The sequence below is a fragment of the Anabrus simplex genome, chromosome 4, assembly GCF_040414725.1.
Source record: "Anabrus simplex isolate iqAnaSimp1 chromosome 4, ASM4041472v1, whole genome shotgun sequence".
NCBI classification, from domain to species: domain Eukaryota; kingdom Metazoa; phylum Arthropoda; class Insecta; order Orthoptera; family Tettigoniidae; genus Anabrus; species Anabrus simplex.
The window spans coordinates 302,392,635-302,409,312 of NC_090268.1; the positions used below are offsets into that span (position 1 = coordinate 302,392,635).

General features: G+C 38.1%; 1 protein-coding gene across 3 annotated transcripts in view; it reads right to left on the reverse strand.

The window, feature by feature from the left end:
- The window catches only part of Strump (WASH complex subunit strump), a 410,953-nt gene that overhangs the window by 83,532 nt on the left and 310,743 nt on the right, over positions 1–16,678 (reverse strand). For all 3 annotated transcript variants that reach the window (XM_067145637.2, XM_068227252.1, XM_068227253.1), the window contains exons 9-11: positions 15,359–15,495; positions 9,135–9,252; positions 8,932–9,051 (exon numbers count right to left, since the gene is read on the reverse strand). In XM_067145637.2, coding sequence (XP_067001738.2) covers positions 8,932–9,051; positions 9,135–9,252; positions 15,359–15,495 — 375 coding nt within the window. The remainder of the gene's footprint in view (positions 1–8,931; positions 9,052–9,134; positions 9,253–15,358; positions 15,496–16,678) is intronic.

The window sequence follows — 16,678 nt, forward strand, 5'->3', positions numbered from 1 at the left end:
TTGTTTCCAGGAAAACTTAGGTGGGAGGGAGGAGTAAAAAGGACTGAAAACGGGGTAGAAATCATTCTATTATGATGGTGATATCTGAAAAACTGAAGATGTTACAGAGGTGAAAATTGGTATTTGGAGTCTCCTTTCAAAATAAAGAATACATATTTCTTTGTTTTCAGAAAATCTACTTAAGGGGGTCTGAAAGAATTAAAAAATTAGTTGAATTCTTTGTATGAGGACACTTATATCTGAAAAACAAAAGATGTCGCAGACGTGAATATTGGTATTTGGAATCTCCTTTAAATATACAGAAACACGCATTTTGGGGGGAAAATACACTTGGAGGTGGGGGTGAAAAACGAGTTGAATTCTTTTTATGAGGATACATATATCTCACTCTGCAAATAACCTCAGGCTTTGTGGGTGAGGTTAACTTCTGAAAGTAACCATGGGAACCTGACCCCTACAGAGTGTGTCCCCAGGGGGAGACAGGGGGCCCCTACAGTATTTAGGGCTGGTTGAAGTACCCAATACAACCTGCGGACCAACAGGTAGCCCAATTCCTGAGGGCTTTAAAATACTGGGACACCCTCTCTCCAGGGATCATAAATATGGAGGGCCCTTACCCTGGGTTATGGGTAAAGTCCTCAGCAGCATCTACGGCAGAGAAGATGAATTTCGGTACAGAGGAGATGGCAGAAGGGGCAAACCCGTACTGTCTGTACTCCAGAGGAGCGGCTATGAAAGGCATATGTCTCCATGTTAGGGGCGGCCTAAGTTTGAACCTGGCAGAAGGTATAAAATGCCTTTGGGTGTGGCGAGCCCATCATAACAATACCCTTTATGGATAAAGCAGATATGGTGCCTCGGAAAAGGTTAGGACGTCCCCTGCTAAAAGCGACGGTCAGCTCTTTTGGTGCTGGGAGAACTGTGAGAAGTGGGCAACCAGCACCAAACTACATCAAGATTGCGACAGTAAATGTCCTGACACTGACGGGAAAGACAGAAGAACTGGTTGACTTTATTATGGGATATAATTTTCATACTGATTGGTCCGTATTGAACTGAGATTACATTAAAAATTAATTATATTCTATTGGTTCCACCTATTCAATACAAAATGTTCTGTAATGCGAGTTACATTACAAGTTGTTTATACATGGTTCTAGCTTCGACTCCAGATCTGGGTCATCATCAGCCAATGGCACAAATTATACAAGGCATTAAAAAGTCCAAAAACAATGTACAAGCACGTAACATAAAACATGCACGGGTTAAACTGATCAATTAAAAAGGTTAAAATTATCTGTGAGGAATGGTCACAGTAATGTTAAAACTTGGCCATGCATATAATACATTAGAATGCGGCACTTGAAAGCCATTAAAATGTTTTTAGGTAATTGTCCTTAATGCTGAAGAGAAATGGATTCAATCAACGTTATAATAAATAATATATGTGGTGTGCAAGTGCGCACAGAATATGGTTTAATTCAATGATGCCAGAGAATCTGGTGGTGAAGTGCTTCTTGCAGTGGTGAAGGTTGCATGTGAAGGTCAAAAAGAAAATAAACGACAACGACCACATCGTCACTAAAGCAGACAAGGGTTATACAACTGTCGTAATGGACAAAAGTGAGTATACTAGAAAAACAATGGAATTCTTCACAGATAGTGCTTTCTCCATAGTCAAAAAAGATCCCACTCAATAAATTCAATGATTACTCAAACAGATCTTAAAGAATTACTACCTACCTTTTCACAGATCATGGAAAAACAAAGTTTGTTTTCGGAAAATCCACTTAAGGAGGTGAGAAGAATTGAAACATACATATATACATTACCATTATAGATCGTTATGCCTTTCAGCGTTCAGTCTGCAAGCCTCTGTGAATTTACTAAATACTGCCATAATACTCTATTAGCAACTAGTGCTGTGGCCTCATTTAGTTCTATACTTCTTATCTTTAAATCGTTAGAAACTGAGTCTAACCATCATCGTCTTGAACTCCCTCTACTTCTCTTACCCTCCATAACAGAGTCCATTATTCTCCTAGGTAATCTATCCTCCTCCATTCGCCTCATATGATCCCACCACTGAACCCGGTTTATGCGTACAGCTTCATCCATTCAGTTCATTCCTAAATTAGCCTTTATCTCCTCATTCCGAGTACCCTCCTGCCACTTTTCCCACCTGTTTGTACCAGCAATTATTCTCGCTACTTTCATGTCTGTTACTTCTAACTTATGAATAAGAGAGTCCATCCAGCTTTCGCTCCCGTAAAGCAAAGTTGGTCTGAAAACAGACCAATGTAAACATAGTTTCGTCTGGGAGCTGACTTCCTTCTTAAAGAATACTGTTGATCGCAACTGCCAGCTCACTGCATTAACTTTACTACACCATGATTCAATCTCACTATATTACCATCCTGGGAGAACACACAACCTAAATACTTGAAATTATCTACTTGTTCTAGCTTTGTATCACCCATCTGACATTCAATTCTGTTGAATTTCTTACCTAATGACATCAGTTTAGTCTTCGAAAGGCTACTTTTCATACCATACTCATTGCACCTATTTTCAAGTTCCAAGATATTAGACTGCAGGCTTTCGGAACAATCTGACATTAAGACCAAGTCGTCAGCATAGGCCAGACTGCTTACTACATTTCCACCTAACTGAATCCCTCCCTGCCATTTTATACCTTTCAGCAGATGATCCATGTAAACTACGGACAGCAAAGGTGAAAGATTACAGCCTTGTCTAACCCCTGTAAGTACCCTGAACCAAGAACTCATTCTACCATCAATTCTCACTGAAGCTCAATTGTCAACATAAATGCCTTTGATTGATTTTAATAATCTACCTTTAATTCCATAGTCCCCCAGTATGGCAAACATCTCTTCCCTTGGTACCCTGTCATATGCTTTCTCTAGATCTACAAAATATAAATACAACTGCCTATTCCTCTCATAGAATTTTTCAATTACCTGGCACATACTGAAAATCTGACCCTGACAGCCCTCTGTAGTCTGAAACCACACTGGTGTACATCCAATTTCCTCTCAACTACTGATCGCACCCTCCCTTCCAAGATGCCAGAGAATACCTTGCCTGGTATACTAATCAATGAGATACCTCAGTAGTTGTTGCAATCCTTCCTGTTCCCTTGCTTATAGATAGGTGTAATTACTGCTTTTGTCCAATCTGAAGGTACCTTACTAACATTCCATGCTAATCTTATTACTCTATTTCTTACGCTAAATATCCTTACTGCTCAAAAAAGAAACTTGTTTATATCTTTGGATGTTCTGATCTACATTATACAAATGCATGATAAAATATGGATTAGACTTAAACAGCAATAACACAGATATTTGGGAAGTGTCAGTGTCAGGTGAAAGGTATGAGAGTCTCAATTCAAGGTGTGTGTGAAGGTTGATCTGTGTGGAATGTAGTGTTTACAGTATACTAAAACCGATCTTCTGATCATTTGAAATGAATCCTTAACTGCTCGACGGTACATTCACATGATCTTAGTGCCACAGGTGGTTCTTCATGTGAAGCAACTTAGAGAAAATGCAGTAATAATGCCCGATAATGTGCATGACACGAATATCATTCAGCAAGGAAGATACATGCAAGAGCTAGGGGCTTTACGTCGCACCGACACAGATAGGTCTTATGGTGACGATGGGATAGGAAAGGCCTAGGAGTTGGAAGGAAGCGGCCGTGGCCTTAATTAAGGTACAGCCCCAGCATTTGCCTGGTGTGAAAATGGGAAACCACGGAAAACCATTTTCAGGGCTGCTGATAGTGGGATTCGAACCTACTATCTCCCGGATGCAAGCTCACAGCCGCGCGCCTCTACACGCACGGCCAACTCACCCGGTTCATGCAAGAGCACCACGGGTAACGAATGGAGAGGTCATCAAGATGTCCCAACTTGAATCCGATTGAACAAGTAGGGGATCAACTGGAGCAACGCATCAGAGTAAAAAGAATCCACCACCCCAAGCATTACAAGTCCTTGAAGACGGCTTTTTGGAAGAGTAGGAATGTCTGCCTCAACTGAATGGGCAGCGCCTTGTCAGAAGCATAAGAAGGTGTTGTGAAGCTGTTACCCATGCAAGAGATGGCAATACTCCTTTCTAAGACATTCAATTACCACAAAACTATTTTGGTATATTAGAAGGGACTGCTTTGTTTGACGTTTGTTTGTGTAATGATGTTGTGTATCGAATGTCCACAGAACACTTTCCACTTCAATTCTTAATTATTACAAAAAAGGGGGTATGTTTTCATTACCCGTTTTCATTTCAATATGAATGTGTATTATGGAGGTATGAACATACAAAAAAAGACCAAATTTTGTTTGTGAGCAGTGTATTTAGCCCCTAAAAATACTAATAAATCAAAGATGGGTGCTAGACATATACAAGGAGAATGAATTATGAGGAAACTTCTGTTTCATGGTGCTATATTGGTTCCTATGTTTACAAAAATGAAGCATTTGTACCAACAAGAGTCTCATAATTTTGCTCTGTTACAAAACCTTTTTGAATTTAAAAGGAATGGTGCTTGTACCATTTTCTGAATATCTATGATACTGAAATGACTTTTACTAATCCTGAGGACTGGAAGATGGGCATCATTGTACCTCTGTTCAAGAAAGGAAGCCGACGAAAATGTACTAATTACCGTGGTATCACACTACTGTCTCATGTCCTGAAAATATTGGAAAAAATAATAGAGACCAGAATCAGAGATATTGTTGAACCAATTTTGGAAGAAGAGCAGTATGGTTTCAGACCAGGAAGGTCAACTACAGACCTTATATTTGCAATTAGGATGCTAATGGAAAAATACTGGGAGAAGAACAAGCCTTTATTCCTAATATTTTTGGACACTGAGAAAGCATACGATAGTGTACCAAGGGAAAGAATTTGGCAATGCATGAAAGAACTTCAAGTGCGAGACAGCCTCATAGACAAAGTGGAAATGTTGTATAGTGGGAAAAGAAGCTGTATTCAAGTAGGATGTGGTTTGTCGGACTGGTTTGAAACAAAGAGAGGAGTGCAGCAGGGCAGCTCATTGTCACCACTTCTATTTATTATTGTAATGGATGTAGTAATGAAATCTATTAAAAGGAAAGAACACGGAGATATCAAAGCCTTCACATGTGCAGATGATGTTGCGATCTGGAGTGACTCAGAAGATGAATTGGGAGAGAGAATACAAAGCTGGAATGAGGAGTTTAAGAAATATGGTTTAAACATCAGCGAGACCAAGACGGTGGTGATGAAAGTGTATGGGGAAGGAGCAGAACCAATAGTCATGTTAAATGAAGCTCAACTGGACAGCGTTCCAGTTTTCAAATACTTGGGTAGCGTTATATCAAATGACAACCTAGCAAAACATGAGGTGAACAATCGAATCAATAAGGCAGCACAATTTTACCACCAGGTAAGACACCTGCTGTGGGATGAGCAAATACCCATGAAAACAAAAATGACATTCTACAAGTCCTATTATACACCAATTCTTACATACAGTCTCAAAACCACAACACTGACCAATAGAGATAATTCCAAACTTCAGGCAGCTGAAATGAAATTCCTACGCACTATGATCCAGAAAACCAGGAAAGACAAGATTAGGAATGAGAAAATTAGAGAAGAAGTAGGAATAGACAATTCTAAATAAGATTCAGATATCAAGACTGAAGTGGTTTGGTCACATGAAGAGGATGCCAGTAAACAGAACTGCAAGGAAGGAATTTGACAGAAAGGTAGAAGGAAGACGACCCGTGGGAAGGCCACGAAGGAAATGGATAGATTTAGTTAAGAGCGATGTAATGCTGAGAGGTCATGATTGGGACAAGTTGGTGGAGGAAGAATGGTACAAGGACAGGATGAGATGGAGGAGGCTCATATACCACACCCGGGAAACTGGAGATGGTTTAGGATGATGATGAGTATGGAAAATAAGCGAGAAGAGATTATCTAATTTACTTAATCGCTTAAAAAGTGTTGTTCTCAATGCAATTTATTTGGTGTAAATCAATATCACACGAGATAAGTTCACTTCCTGAGTGGAAAACCACTTTATTATCACCAAGTCTATTCCTTAACAACTCTTAATTCCCACTCAGTTCACTTAACGACTACACAACTATACACAATTATAAACAACACTGCAACACTATTAAAAATAAAGTTCAACACACCGAGCAATTTACAGCAGATTCTGTCTAGGGCATAACAAGTCCTCACACTGACTATTCACTTCACCATCATACAGCAAGACTAATACTAGGCCATCAGCTCAATATATATATTGTTAGATACATAGTCTGGAAATCTCTAACTTCTGGATATGTTCTTGCAACGCCCTGAATGGAACACACTCAAACATTCAAGGAACAGTCGATTGGAGTACTCCAGTCAGGACCGTCTACAATACTATACATTGCAGATGGTCTTGCTCCAGTGTAGATTAAACTTGAATATTTGATTACAATATAAAAACCCACAATGAAGAAGTCTACATAATTCCTAAAGCTTCCACACATATCTGGAAAATAAAACATCACAGTAAGCTTCCAGAAACTTCCATATGTTTCAGAATGATAATGGAACATATCCAATATACGAATATTACAGAGTTTTCTACAGTTTTCGACTGAACAAATTTTGAGGTTATACAAATTTACACTACATATTTACAGGGAAATCACATGTTAGATGTACTTAGCATTTAATAATAATATACAAGATAACATATGAAAGTATATGACACGGTACCGAGTGAAAAGATGTTCACCATACTGGGGGACTATGGAATTAAGGGTAGATTATTAAAATCAAACAGAGTACTTACAAGGTGAAAGGTATAAAGTGGCAGGGAGGGATTCAGTTAGGTGGAAATGTAGTAAGCAGTCTGGCCTATGCTGACGACTTGGTCTTAATGGCAGATTGTGCCGAAAGCCTGCAGTCTAATATCTTTGAACTTGAAAATAGGTGCAATGAGTATGGTAAGAAAATTAGCCTTTCCAGGACTAAAGTGATGTCAGTAGGTAAAAAATTCAAAAGAATTGAATGTCAGATTGGTGATACAAAGCTGGAACAGGTCGATAATTTTAAGTATTTAGGTTGTGTGTTCTTCCAGGATGGTAATATAAAGTGAGATTGAATCAAGGTGTAGTAAAGCTAATGCAGTGAGCTCGCAGTTGCGATCAACAGTATTCTGTAAAAAGGAAGTCAGTTCCCAAATGAAACTATACATCGGTCTGTTTTCAGACCACCTTTGCTGTACGGGAGCAAAAGCTGGGTGGACTCAGGATATCTTATTCATACGTTAGAAGTAATAGACATGAAAGTAGTGAGAATAATTGTTGGTACAAACAGATGGGAACAATGACAGGAGGGTACTTGGAATGAAGAGATAATGGCTAAATTAGGAATGAACTCAATGGATGAAGCTGCATGCATAAACTGACTTTGGTGGTGGGGTCACATGAGGCTAATGCAGGAGGATAGGTAACCTAGGAGAATAATGGACTCTGTTATGGAGGGTAAGAAAAGTAGAGGGATACCAAGATGGCGATGGTTAGACTCAGTTTCTAACGATTTAAGAGATGTAGAACTAAATGAGGCCACAGCTCTAGTTGCAAATAGAGTATTGTGGCGAAGTTTAATAAATTCACAGAGGTTTGCAGACTGAATGCTGAAAGATATAATGATCTATAATGATAATGTATGTGTGTGTATAAAAAATTAAAATGTATTAAACGTAATAATTGAAGGTTTTACAAGGGTTGGGTTAGGTTTAAGATGGCATACATACGACAAAACAACTACTGAAAACAAATTATTATCACCAGAACACTACATAATAGCATTACAAACATGACAAGACTGAAAGCTTTGTAGTAAAACCATGAGATGTTGGGGGTGATGAAAGCACATTCTGCATTTCAGTCTCTATATAAGAAGTTGACCAAAATCTATCAAGTGAAGAGTGGGGAGATGAGTGCCCAAGAAAACTTGCACAGATAGTAAATAACTTACATCTGTAAATGTACTATGGTGCCTGTAATGGGGAATGAACTGTTAATCATTTGAGTATAATTCTGATGCTAGAAGGCCCCAGAAATGGCAAAAAAAAAAAAAAACACCACCACAGGAGTGTATTAATGTTTTAGGTTTACATCCCACTAACTACTTTTACAGTCTTCAAATGTCGAGGTGCCTGAAGTTTTGTCTCGCAGGAATTCTTTCATGTAGTGGAAATCTACTGACATGAGGTTGGTATATTTAAGCACCTTCCAATACCAACAGACTGAGATGACATTGATCCTATCAACTTCAGCTCAGAAAGCCAATATTGTGCCATCTTAGCCACCTTCATTTGGAGCAGTAGTTGAAGAGTCTGTCATGATATTATGCGTCAAACAACATTAATTTTAGGAGACCACAGTTGCTTGGGATCAAACCTTAAAAACACACACACACACGCACGCACGCACGCACGCACGCACGCACGCACGCACGCACGCACACACACACACACACAAAAGAGGAAACTAAACCTTCATTTGGAGCAGTAGTTGAAGAGTCTGTCATGATATTATGCGTCAAACAACATTAATTTTGCCTCAGCTCCTTAAAAATGCATTTTAATACTTTTAAATTAATTCAAATAAATAAATGAACACGGACACACAAAGGGCTTCCAGGTCGGAGAGGATGAAAAAGTTCTGGGAGAAGAAGAAGAAGAAATTAACTCAAATGTATTGATTTCAGTGCTCCAATGTGGGCGTAAAATATGTAAATAAATAATAAATAAATAAATGAACATTACAATAGCATCTTTCATGAATTTAACGACAAGGTTATGTTTTTGTTGAGGATAAAATGAAGTCTATTATAACTTTACCTTGTACTTCCTCTAGGGCTTGAATCAACTGAATGATCTTCCTACTTGATGCTGTCATATCCTCATGGTTCAAGGATTCTATCTGCTTACCCATATCAGCAAACCATGCAGTAAGATTTTCTATAAAAAAACAACATGTTTTCATTCAAGATAAGCAATTTAGTAGTCTTTTTTGATAGAACATTTATACTTAAAAACCTTACCTATCTTCTCCACCCTAGTCAAGGGTTTAGTGCCAGAGAACACTTCAGATAGCTCCATTACTCTTTCAACACTTTCTTTCTTACATTTCTCCCACTTGTTTTGCTTTTCCATCAACAGCTGAACAGAAAAATTAAATACATGTTAAAATCAGATTCAAAAATAAAATTTGTAAAAATGAATTACTGCAATATTCTTCAATATTAATGATCATAAAAAATATTTTGACCACAACAGTTTCTCATATATATTTAACTGACACAAACATATTAAGTGAACATTATTATTAGTTGCCTTCCAGACACCTTTTGTACTTAGTTTTTCACTAATTTTAAGGCTGCTCGTTTCACTGGGAAAACTTGACAGCAGAAAAATAATTTTTAACATTATATGCAACTTGCTTGCATTCAAAAGTAATTTGTTTCAAAAAGAAAACAAACAGTAGAGCCCCCATAGTTTAAGATTCCATGTAATTCAAGCCAGACTAACACAAAATATTTTACAAAATACAGAAAAACCCCGTTTTCTCATAGGTATGCTTTTTGTTTACAATGTGGAACCCTGCCAACAGACCACTACTACAGATTTACAGGTACCTTGAGGCTGGTTTTTTAGGAGTCTGCATGCCTTTTGCACAGGAACATATGAAATTCCCACTTGTTGCACAAGGCAACGAAGTGAGCTTTTGGAGAATTTCTCAAATGATGACCAATGACTTCTATTTTTTCATCAGTGAGAACTGTGCACTGCATTTTTTCGTTTCTTAGCCTGGATATTTCCAGTCTCCTGAAATTTATTATACAGATTATGGACTGTTTTACGACTTGGAAGGTCTATACCCAGGAATCTTTCTTGAAACTCTCTCTGAACTTCATGAGCTGACTGAGTTAGCACATTTGAATCGTACATAAAGACACTCTGTGCTGTTGAAAATGCAAAAGCCATTAATATCCTTTATGACTAATTATAGAATTAAGAAAACAGCAAAAAACACACACGCATACAGGAACAGCTGAAATACGACTGTGATGTCAGACACATATACGTCAGCTAACAGGCATGCACGCACACACAAAAAGGCAGGAAACAAAACGCGATGGCACACCGCACTATCCAATTCCCGCATGCAGCAAATGAGCGGGGAGCTCGCCCACAGGAAAAACACCGCATACGTTGGAGTACAGCATGTCTGATCATCCTGTATTGTTCATGTCTTCACTACTTGAGGTTGTGCGTCAGTCAGGTTCTTGAATTCCTGTCAGAAAAATAACCTCCACCCAGCAACAGCTGTCATCATCATCATCATCATCATCATCAGTTTGCCCTTCCAGCGAGCCGGGTAGGGAGTTTAAAAATGAGCGTCTTTCAAAGTTGTCTATTCAAAGATTTTGTTGTCCATGACAGATTCCCAATTCCATCCTCTTCCCTCTACGTCTTCCCCCAGTTTGTCCATCCATCTTCTTCTTGGTTTTCCAGCTGGTCTTCTACCTGTTATTGTCTTTTCCAAATAAGCACACGGTAACCTTGTGCTATTCATTCATTTAACATGCCTAAACCATTTAAGTCTAGATGACCTAAGTCTTTCATCCATCGATTCATTTAGCCCTAGGTTAGATCGGATCTCATCATATTTCACGTGATCAAGTCATGTCTTTTGGAGGGCAGTTCGAAGAAATTTCATTTCACAGGCTTGAATCCTACTACAATCCTTTGATGTTAGTGCGCAGGTTTCCAGAGAATATGTAAGGATGGGAATGAAATATGACTTGTACAGGATCACTTTTGTTTTTTGTGGGACCTTCTCATCCCATAGTAGGTGTCTAACGATACTGTAAAAGTTAGAGCTTTTGGTTACTCTGCTTGTTATTTCTATCTTAGCTCTATTATTACTAGTCTTTACACTTTCTAAATATCTGAATTGGTGTACTACTTCAACTTGGTGGTCCTGTATTTTTATGTTGCATTCTGCATTATTCTGTATTATTCCATAATAATCAAACTTCTTACACCATGCATTCAGATTATTTTGCAATCCCTCCTCTGTTTCATCCCATATTGCCACATCGTCTGCAACACCAGAGATGTCACTAAAAATAAATCCGAGGCAGGCTGACCCGTTTTGCAAACAGCAGTGCACGCACCTGTACATTACTAACTCCTAACCTCAACCGATGTTTCAATTACTGAAATGATAAGTGAACTTGCTGAAGACACAGTGCTGCCAACTATTGCATATTCTTCTCCTATGCATATATAGCAGAATTTGAATGATTGGGAGGAAGCACGGAGGAATGTAAAAGTATTGAAAACATAGAGGATTTATGCCATTTCTTAACTGTTTATCTTATGCATACAAATACGTTGAATATGCCTATTATTACTAAAATATTAATTGGTTCTTCTGCTATATCTAAAGAAGCAGACAGCAACACGTACTTCCTACGTAACTGAACAGCCAATCAACTCAAGCAGAAGAGAAGGGAAATACCAGCTCTTTCAAAATCACCTTATCAAAATGTCCTTTTCCTCTCTTAATGTAACACCTGCTAGTGAGCAATCTGTTCGATAAAGCTCAAGGTTAGGTTTTTTTTTTTTTTTTTTTTTTTTGCAAGTCGCTTTACGTCGCACTGACACAGTTATGTCTTATGGCGATGATGGTATAGGAAAGGGCTAGAAGTGAGAAGGAAGCGGCCGTGGCCTTATTTAAGGTACAGCCCCAGCATTTGCCTGGTGTTAAAATGGGAAACCACGGAAAACCTCTTTAGGGCTGCCGACAGTGGGGCTTGAAACCATTATCTCCTGAATACTGGAGACTGACTACACTTAAGCGACTACAGCTATCGAGCTCGGTAGGGTTAGGTCTTAATTATTAGTTATGTCAGTATGTTTTAACACATACCATACTCTTTGCGTTTTAAATCTTGGTCACAGGAAGTTGCTAAAGTTTGTGATGAGTGGGAAAGATCATAATATGAAGATAAAGTTGGAATTCAAGAGGACAATTTGGGCCAAATATTAATTTATTGGAAGAGGAGTTAGGGATTGGAATAATTTACCACGAGAGATATTAGATAAATTTCCAACTCCTTTGAAATAATTTAAGAATAGGTGAACGACTGGTAGGGAATTTGCCACCTGGGTGACTGCCCTAAATCAGTGGTGATCGTGTGCGTGCATATGTGTGTGTAGAAAATTAATAGAAAAATTATGGAAGAGTAAGAATAATATTAGATGGATCACAGAAATTAAAGAAGACATGAGAGAGTTACATATTACAATAGAAGATTTAAAATATAAAACAAATACACTCAAGATATTGAAAGATAAACACACTAGACTACAGACAAAACTTAACAAGCAAAGAATAGAAAGAGTGATTCCAGAAACAGAAAGAAATTTATGTTCAGAAAGGATGAAATAGTATTGGGCTGACAAAAAGAAGAAAAACCTCCATAAACCTCACTAAAATAGCCCTATGTTGGCTAAAAAATTAAAATAAATAAAGAAAGAAAGAAACTTTTGCTAAAAAACCACAAGGACAATAAAATAAATTACTTACTTTATAACTGGACACACAAAATTTTCTGATATTTAGAAATTAATTTACTGTGTTGAGGTAACTGACACTGTATTTAAGAAATTATACAGCTGATGTAGTGAACCAGGAAGCTTGGAATCAGCTGACATAATGTTTGGAAAGACATGTTAAAAGACTGGGTTTATCACCAAAAATTAAATATAAAAGAGACAAAAGAGACAATATATTACCAATGGATGATATCGAGCAAGTAAGACGTAATCATAGTTCATAGAAATTTATAAATTTTATTTTGCATTGTTAGACAGACACCAACCAGTTACTATAAAAGGGCCTGAATCAAACATTTTATGCCGTCCGCTTCCTTTCCACTTTTCTGTTCGTGTTTGATTATGTCAACAAAGTCAGTGTACTTTACAGTTCTTTTTTTTTTTTTTTTTTTGCTAGGGGCTTTACGTCGCGCCGACACAGATAGGTCTTATGGTGACGATGGGATAGGAAAGGCCTAGGAGTTGGAAGGAAGCGGCCGTGGCCTTAATTAAGGTACAGCCCCAGCATTTGCCTGGTGTGAAAATGGGAAACCACGGAAAACCATTTTTAGGGCTGCCGATAGTGGGATTCGAACCTACTATCTCCCGGATGCAAGCTCACAGCCGCGCGCCTCTACGCGCACGGCCAACTCGCCCGGTCGTTACAGTTCAAAGCTAGTCTCGTCGTCGAGGAAGACAATGCTACGAAAATAATATATGACATCTGTGTGCGTACAAGAAGATTTGGTGGAGGCACATGCCTGTATGAATCAATGAAATGAGATAGCTGGTGATGCATCAGTCAAGTGAAGATTTTATGTGATAAAATAATTGCGTGCATCATAGACAATGTGTTTCTTACAAGGTGAGTGTGCTTTGCTTAGAAGCAGTGTGACATTTTGGTAACAAATATATTCAAGTTTCAGATACAATGCTGTGAAACAAAAGTGATGTATATGGAAACTGGCAAGAGGATAGAAGTGGTGTGTCAGTAAACAAGCCCATGAGGAAGCCAACAGGATGATGCCGTAAACTTCATCGCATACCGGAGGACCAGACGAAGTCATCCTAGTTAACCCATTCGTGGGATATGATGAGCTGTGGTAGCGTGAGGTATTTTGGCGCATGAATCAAATGACGGGCCCAGCTCACAACGACGCAGTGCCTTCTAACAATACACACTGTAGAGAACTAGAGGCATTAACTGTTGGTAAAAAATGCTGTCTGTATTTCTGTGCGACACTGGAACTGTTGAATAACAGTTTATTTTCAGTGGTATTCAGTATTCATAACGCAGTAGAAGCGGTTTCACGGTAATGTCGATGAGAGAATGAAAGTGCTTGTAGACATTGGTTTAGATGGCGATTATGGCAATAATGACATTTATAAAAATGAATCCGAGTTCAAGATTAGCGATAACAACAGTGAAAGTTATTGAAATGAGCAGAATATTGAATGTGAGAGTGAAAGTGCCGCACCAGGTTCCTCCAAACATGTGTGGCTAGTGACACAAAAGAACCGTAGTGATTGGAAATTGGAGAAAAAAGATGATAATCCTGATATATATCCATTTTGTGGATACAGCAGTGTTTCAGAAATGAAAAATGTACAGTCCACCCACTGTCTGAAATTGCAATGCTTTTAGAGTATGCGGACCCGCTCTTTTCAAAATTGTTTCAAATGAAACATTTGTGCCACAGCCAGCAGTCGCTCAAGGAATGAAGAATGGGTAAGTCATAACCTTTAATGGCACAAATGTGAAATTTGAGTGAATTATCTCCATTAGTTTTCATTTTATGCATGCTTTTGTGTGGCAGGTATGCTTAAACTATGGGCAGGTAAATTAAATCTGATTCCACAGTCAACAATGTGGCCATTTATTGTGACTTGAGAATGGGTTAAGTGGTTATTTCTCTGTTATTTATATAAATATAACAAGATGGCTCTTTTCCTATTTCCAGAGTTACATAATTTTATGAGTAGGATAGATCAAGTTTTATGCATAATTAACAAGCTTGAAGGAGTTTACTTAGTCATCTGATTATGTTAATAGGTTTATATATTTGAACATTTGCAATCGATGAAATTATCGTTTCCTTCTGGGAATTTATTTTTTGACACAAAAGTCAAAAGTTTATACAAGTAGAGGTACATACTTGCCATAGTGCAGCATCACTGTATTGTTGTACATAAGAGGGTTGCAGTGGTTTTGTCAACAGCACACTAGCTGCCAACATCTTGGAAAGATGTGGCAATCCCACTGATGAGCCCACTGTCATACTGGGGCAAAATGCTGGTAAATTCACAATTGGACAGGCCTAAAGAGCTTGAATGTTTATAATATTTGCAATCAAAATTAAATTATGGTTTCCTTCTGGGAACTTATTTTTTGAAATACCTAAGTAATTTCGTCTGGCAGATTGCTAGCTTGCAAGGCAACACAAAATGTTCAATTGTTTCATTCACACAGGTTTTGAGGTTGGTAAATCACGAAAAATACAATTTAAGCAATGTGAGAAGAAGTTTGTTAATGTGATTTCCCATAATTTTACTAGCTTTCATAACATAGAATGTTCTGTCACGGATCCATTATTTCTTTCTATTTTCTCTGTTAGTCACAAATCCACTAATATTGCTAATAAAAATTAATCTTGCTTACTTGTTTAAAAAGATCTTTGATTTTGAGTTCAAACTGAGCTGTATTAAGCAACAACTCAAACACCTGAAGAGGACTGTACTTGGAGTCTGACAGAACTTGATCCCGGATCTGTTTGCAGCGTTTGTTTCCTGCTGAGGCTATGGAGAAATAGCAATGATTGTACAACACCACAACATAAACAATAGTTAATATCATTTTGAGCATTAGACATTATAAACTTTGAGAAATATTCTTAAAGAATCAAACAAGGCACTTAAAAATAATTATTCAGCTACAGATTTTCTTTAAGTACATTTCAATTCATTTTAATATCTGCTGTATAATTTGTAATCACAGCAAGATTTCAGAAATAACCTTGAAAGGGTAGATCAAGTGGCAAGAAAACCGTCCTGAACAGCAATAAGGATCTTAGAAAGGGAGGAAAAAGAGAAATAAACAGTAATTTTCTATGTAAAAGGAAATCTCCCTGTTGAAAGCAGTAATTGCACCTATTTATAAGCAAAGGAACAGAAACTACTCCTACTACTACTGCTGCTACTTATGCAGGTCATTCACAGAGCCTCTTCCAACCTTCTCTTTTTCCCCCCCACAGTCTAATGTTCATCACTGTTTCCCATTGTAGTCCTCTCTGATTTACATCATCCTCCATCTGATCCCTCCATCTTGTTTACAGTTTTCCAATTGGTCTTCTTCCAGATTCTTTCCATTCCAGAGCTCTTCTTGGTAATCTTTCTTTTCCCATTCTTTTGACGCGAGAGAACCATTTCAGCCTATATCTCTCCATAGTGTAGTTTCTTTTAGAGGGTTGATCTGTAGCGTGTTTAGTCTTGTTTCATTTCTTATCTTGTCCCTCCTCGTTTTACCCAAGATCCCACACAGAAAGCACATCTCTGTTGTTTGTAATCTCCTCAGATCTTTTTCTGTCCATGTCCAACATTCTGAAATAATATAATTTATGTGTTGTTGTTTGAGTCATCAGTCCATAGACTGGTTTGATGCAGCCCTCCATGCCACCCTATCCTGTGCTAACCTTTTCATTTCTACGTAACTATTGCATCCTACATCTGCTCTAATCTGCCCGTCAAATTCATACCTTGGTCTACCCCTACCGTTCTTACCACCGACACTTCCTTCAAAAACCAACCGAACAAGTCCCGGGTGTCTTAAGATGTGTCCTATCATTCTATCCCTTCTTCTCATCAAATTTAGCAAAATCGATCTCCTCTCGCCAATTCGATTCAGTATCTCTTCATTCGTGATCCGATCTATCCATCTCACCTTCAGCATTCTTCTGTAACACCACATTTCAAAAGCTTCTAC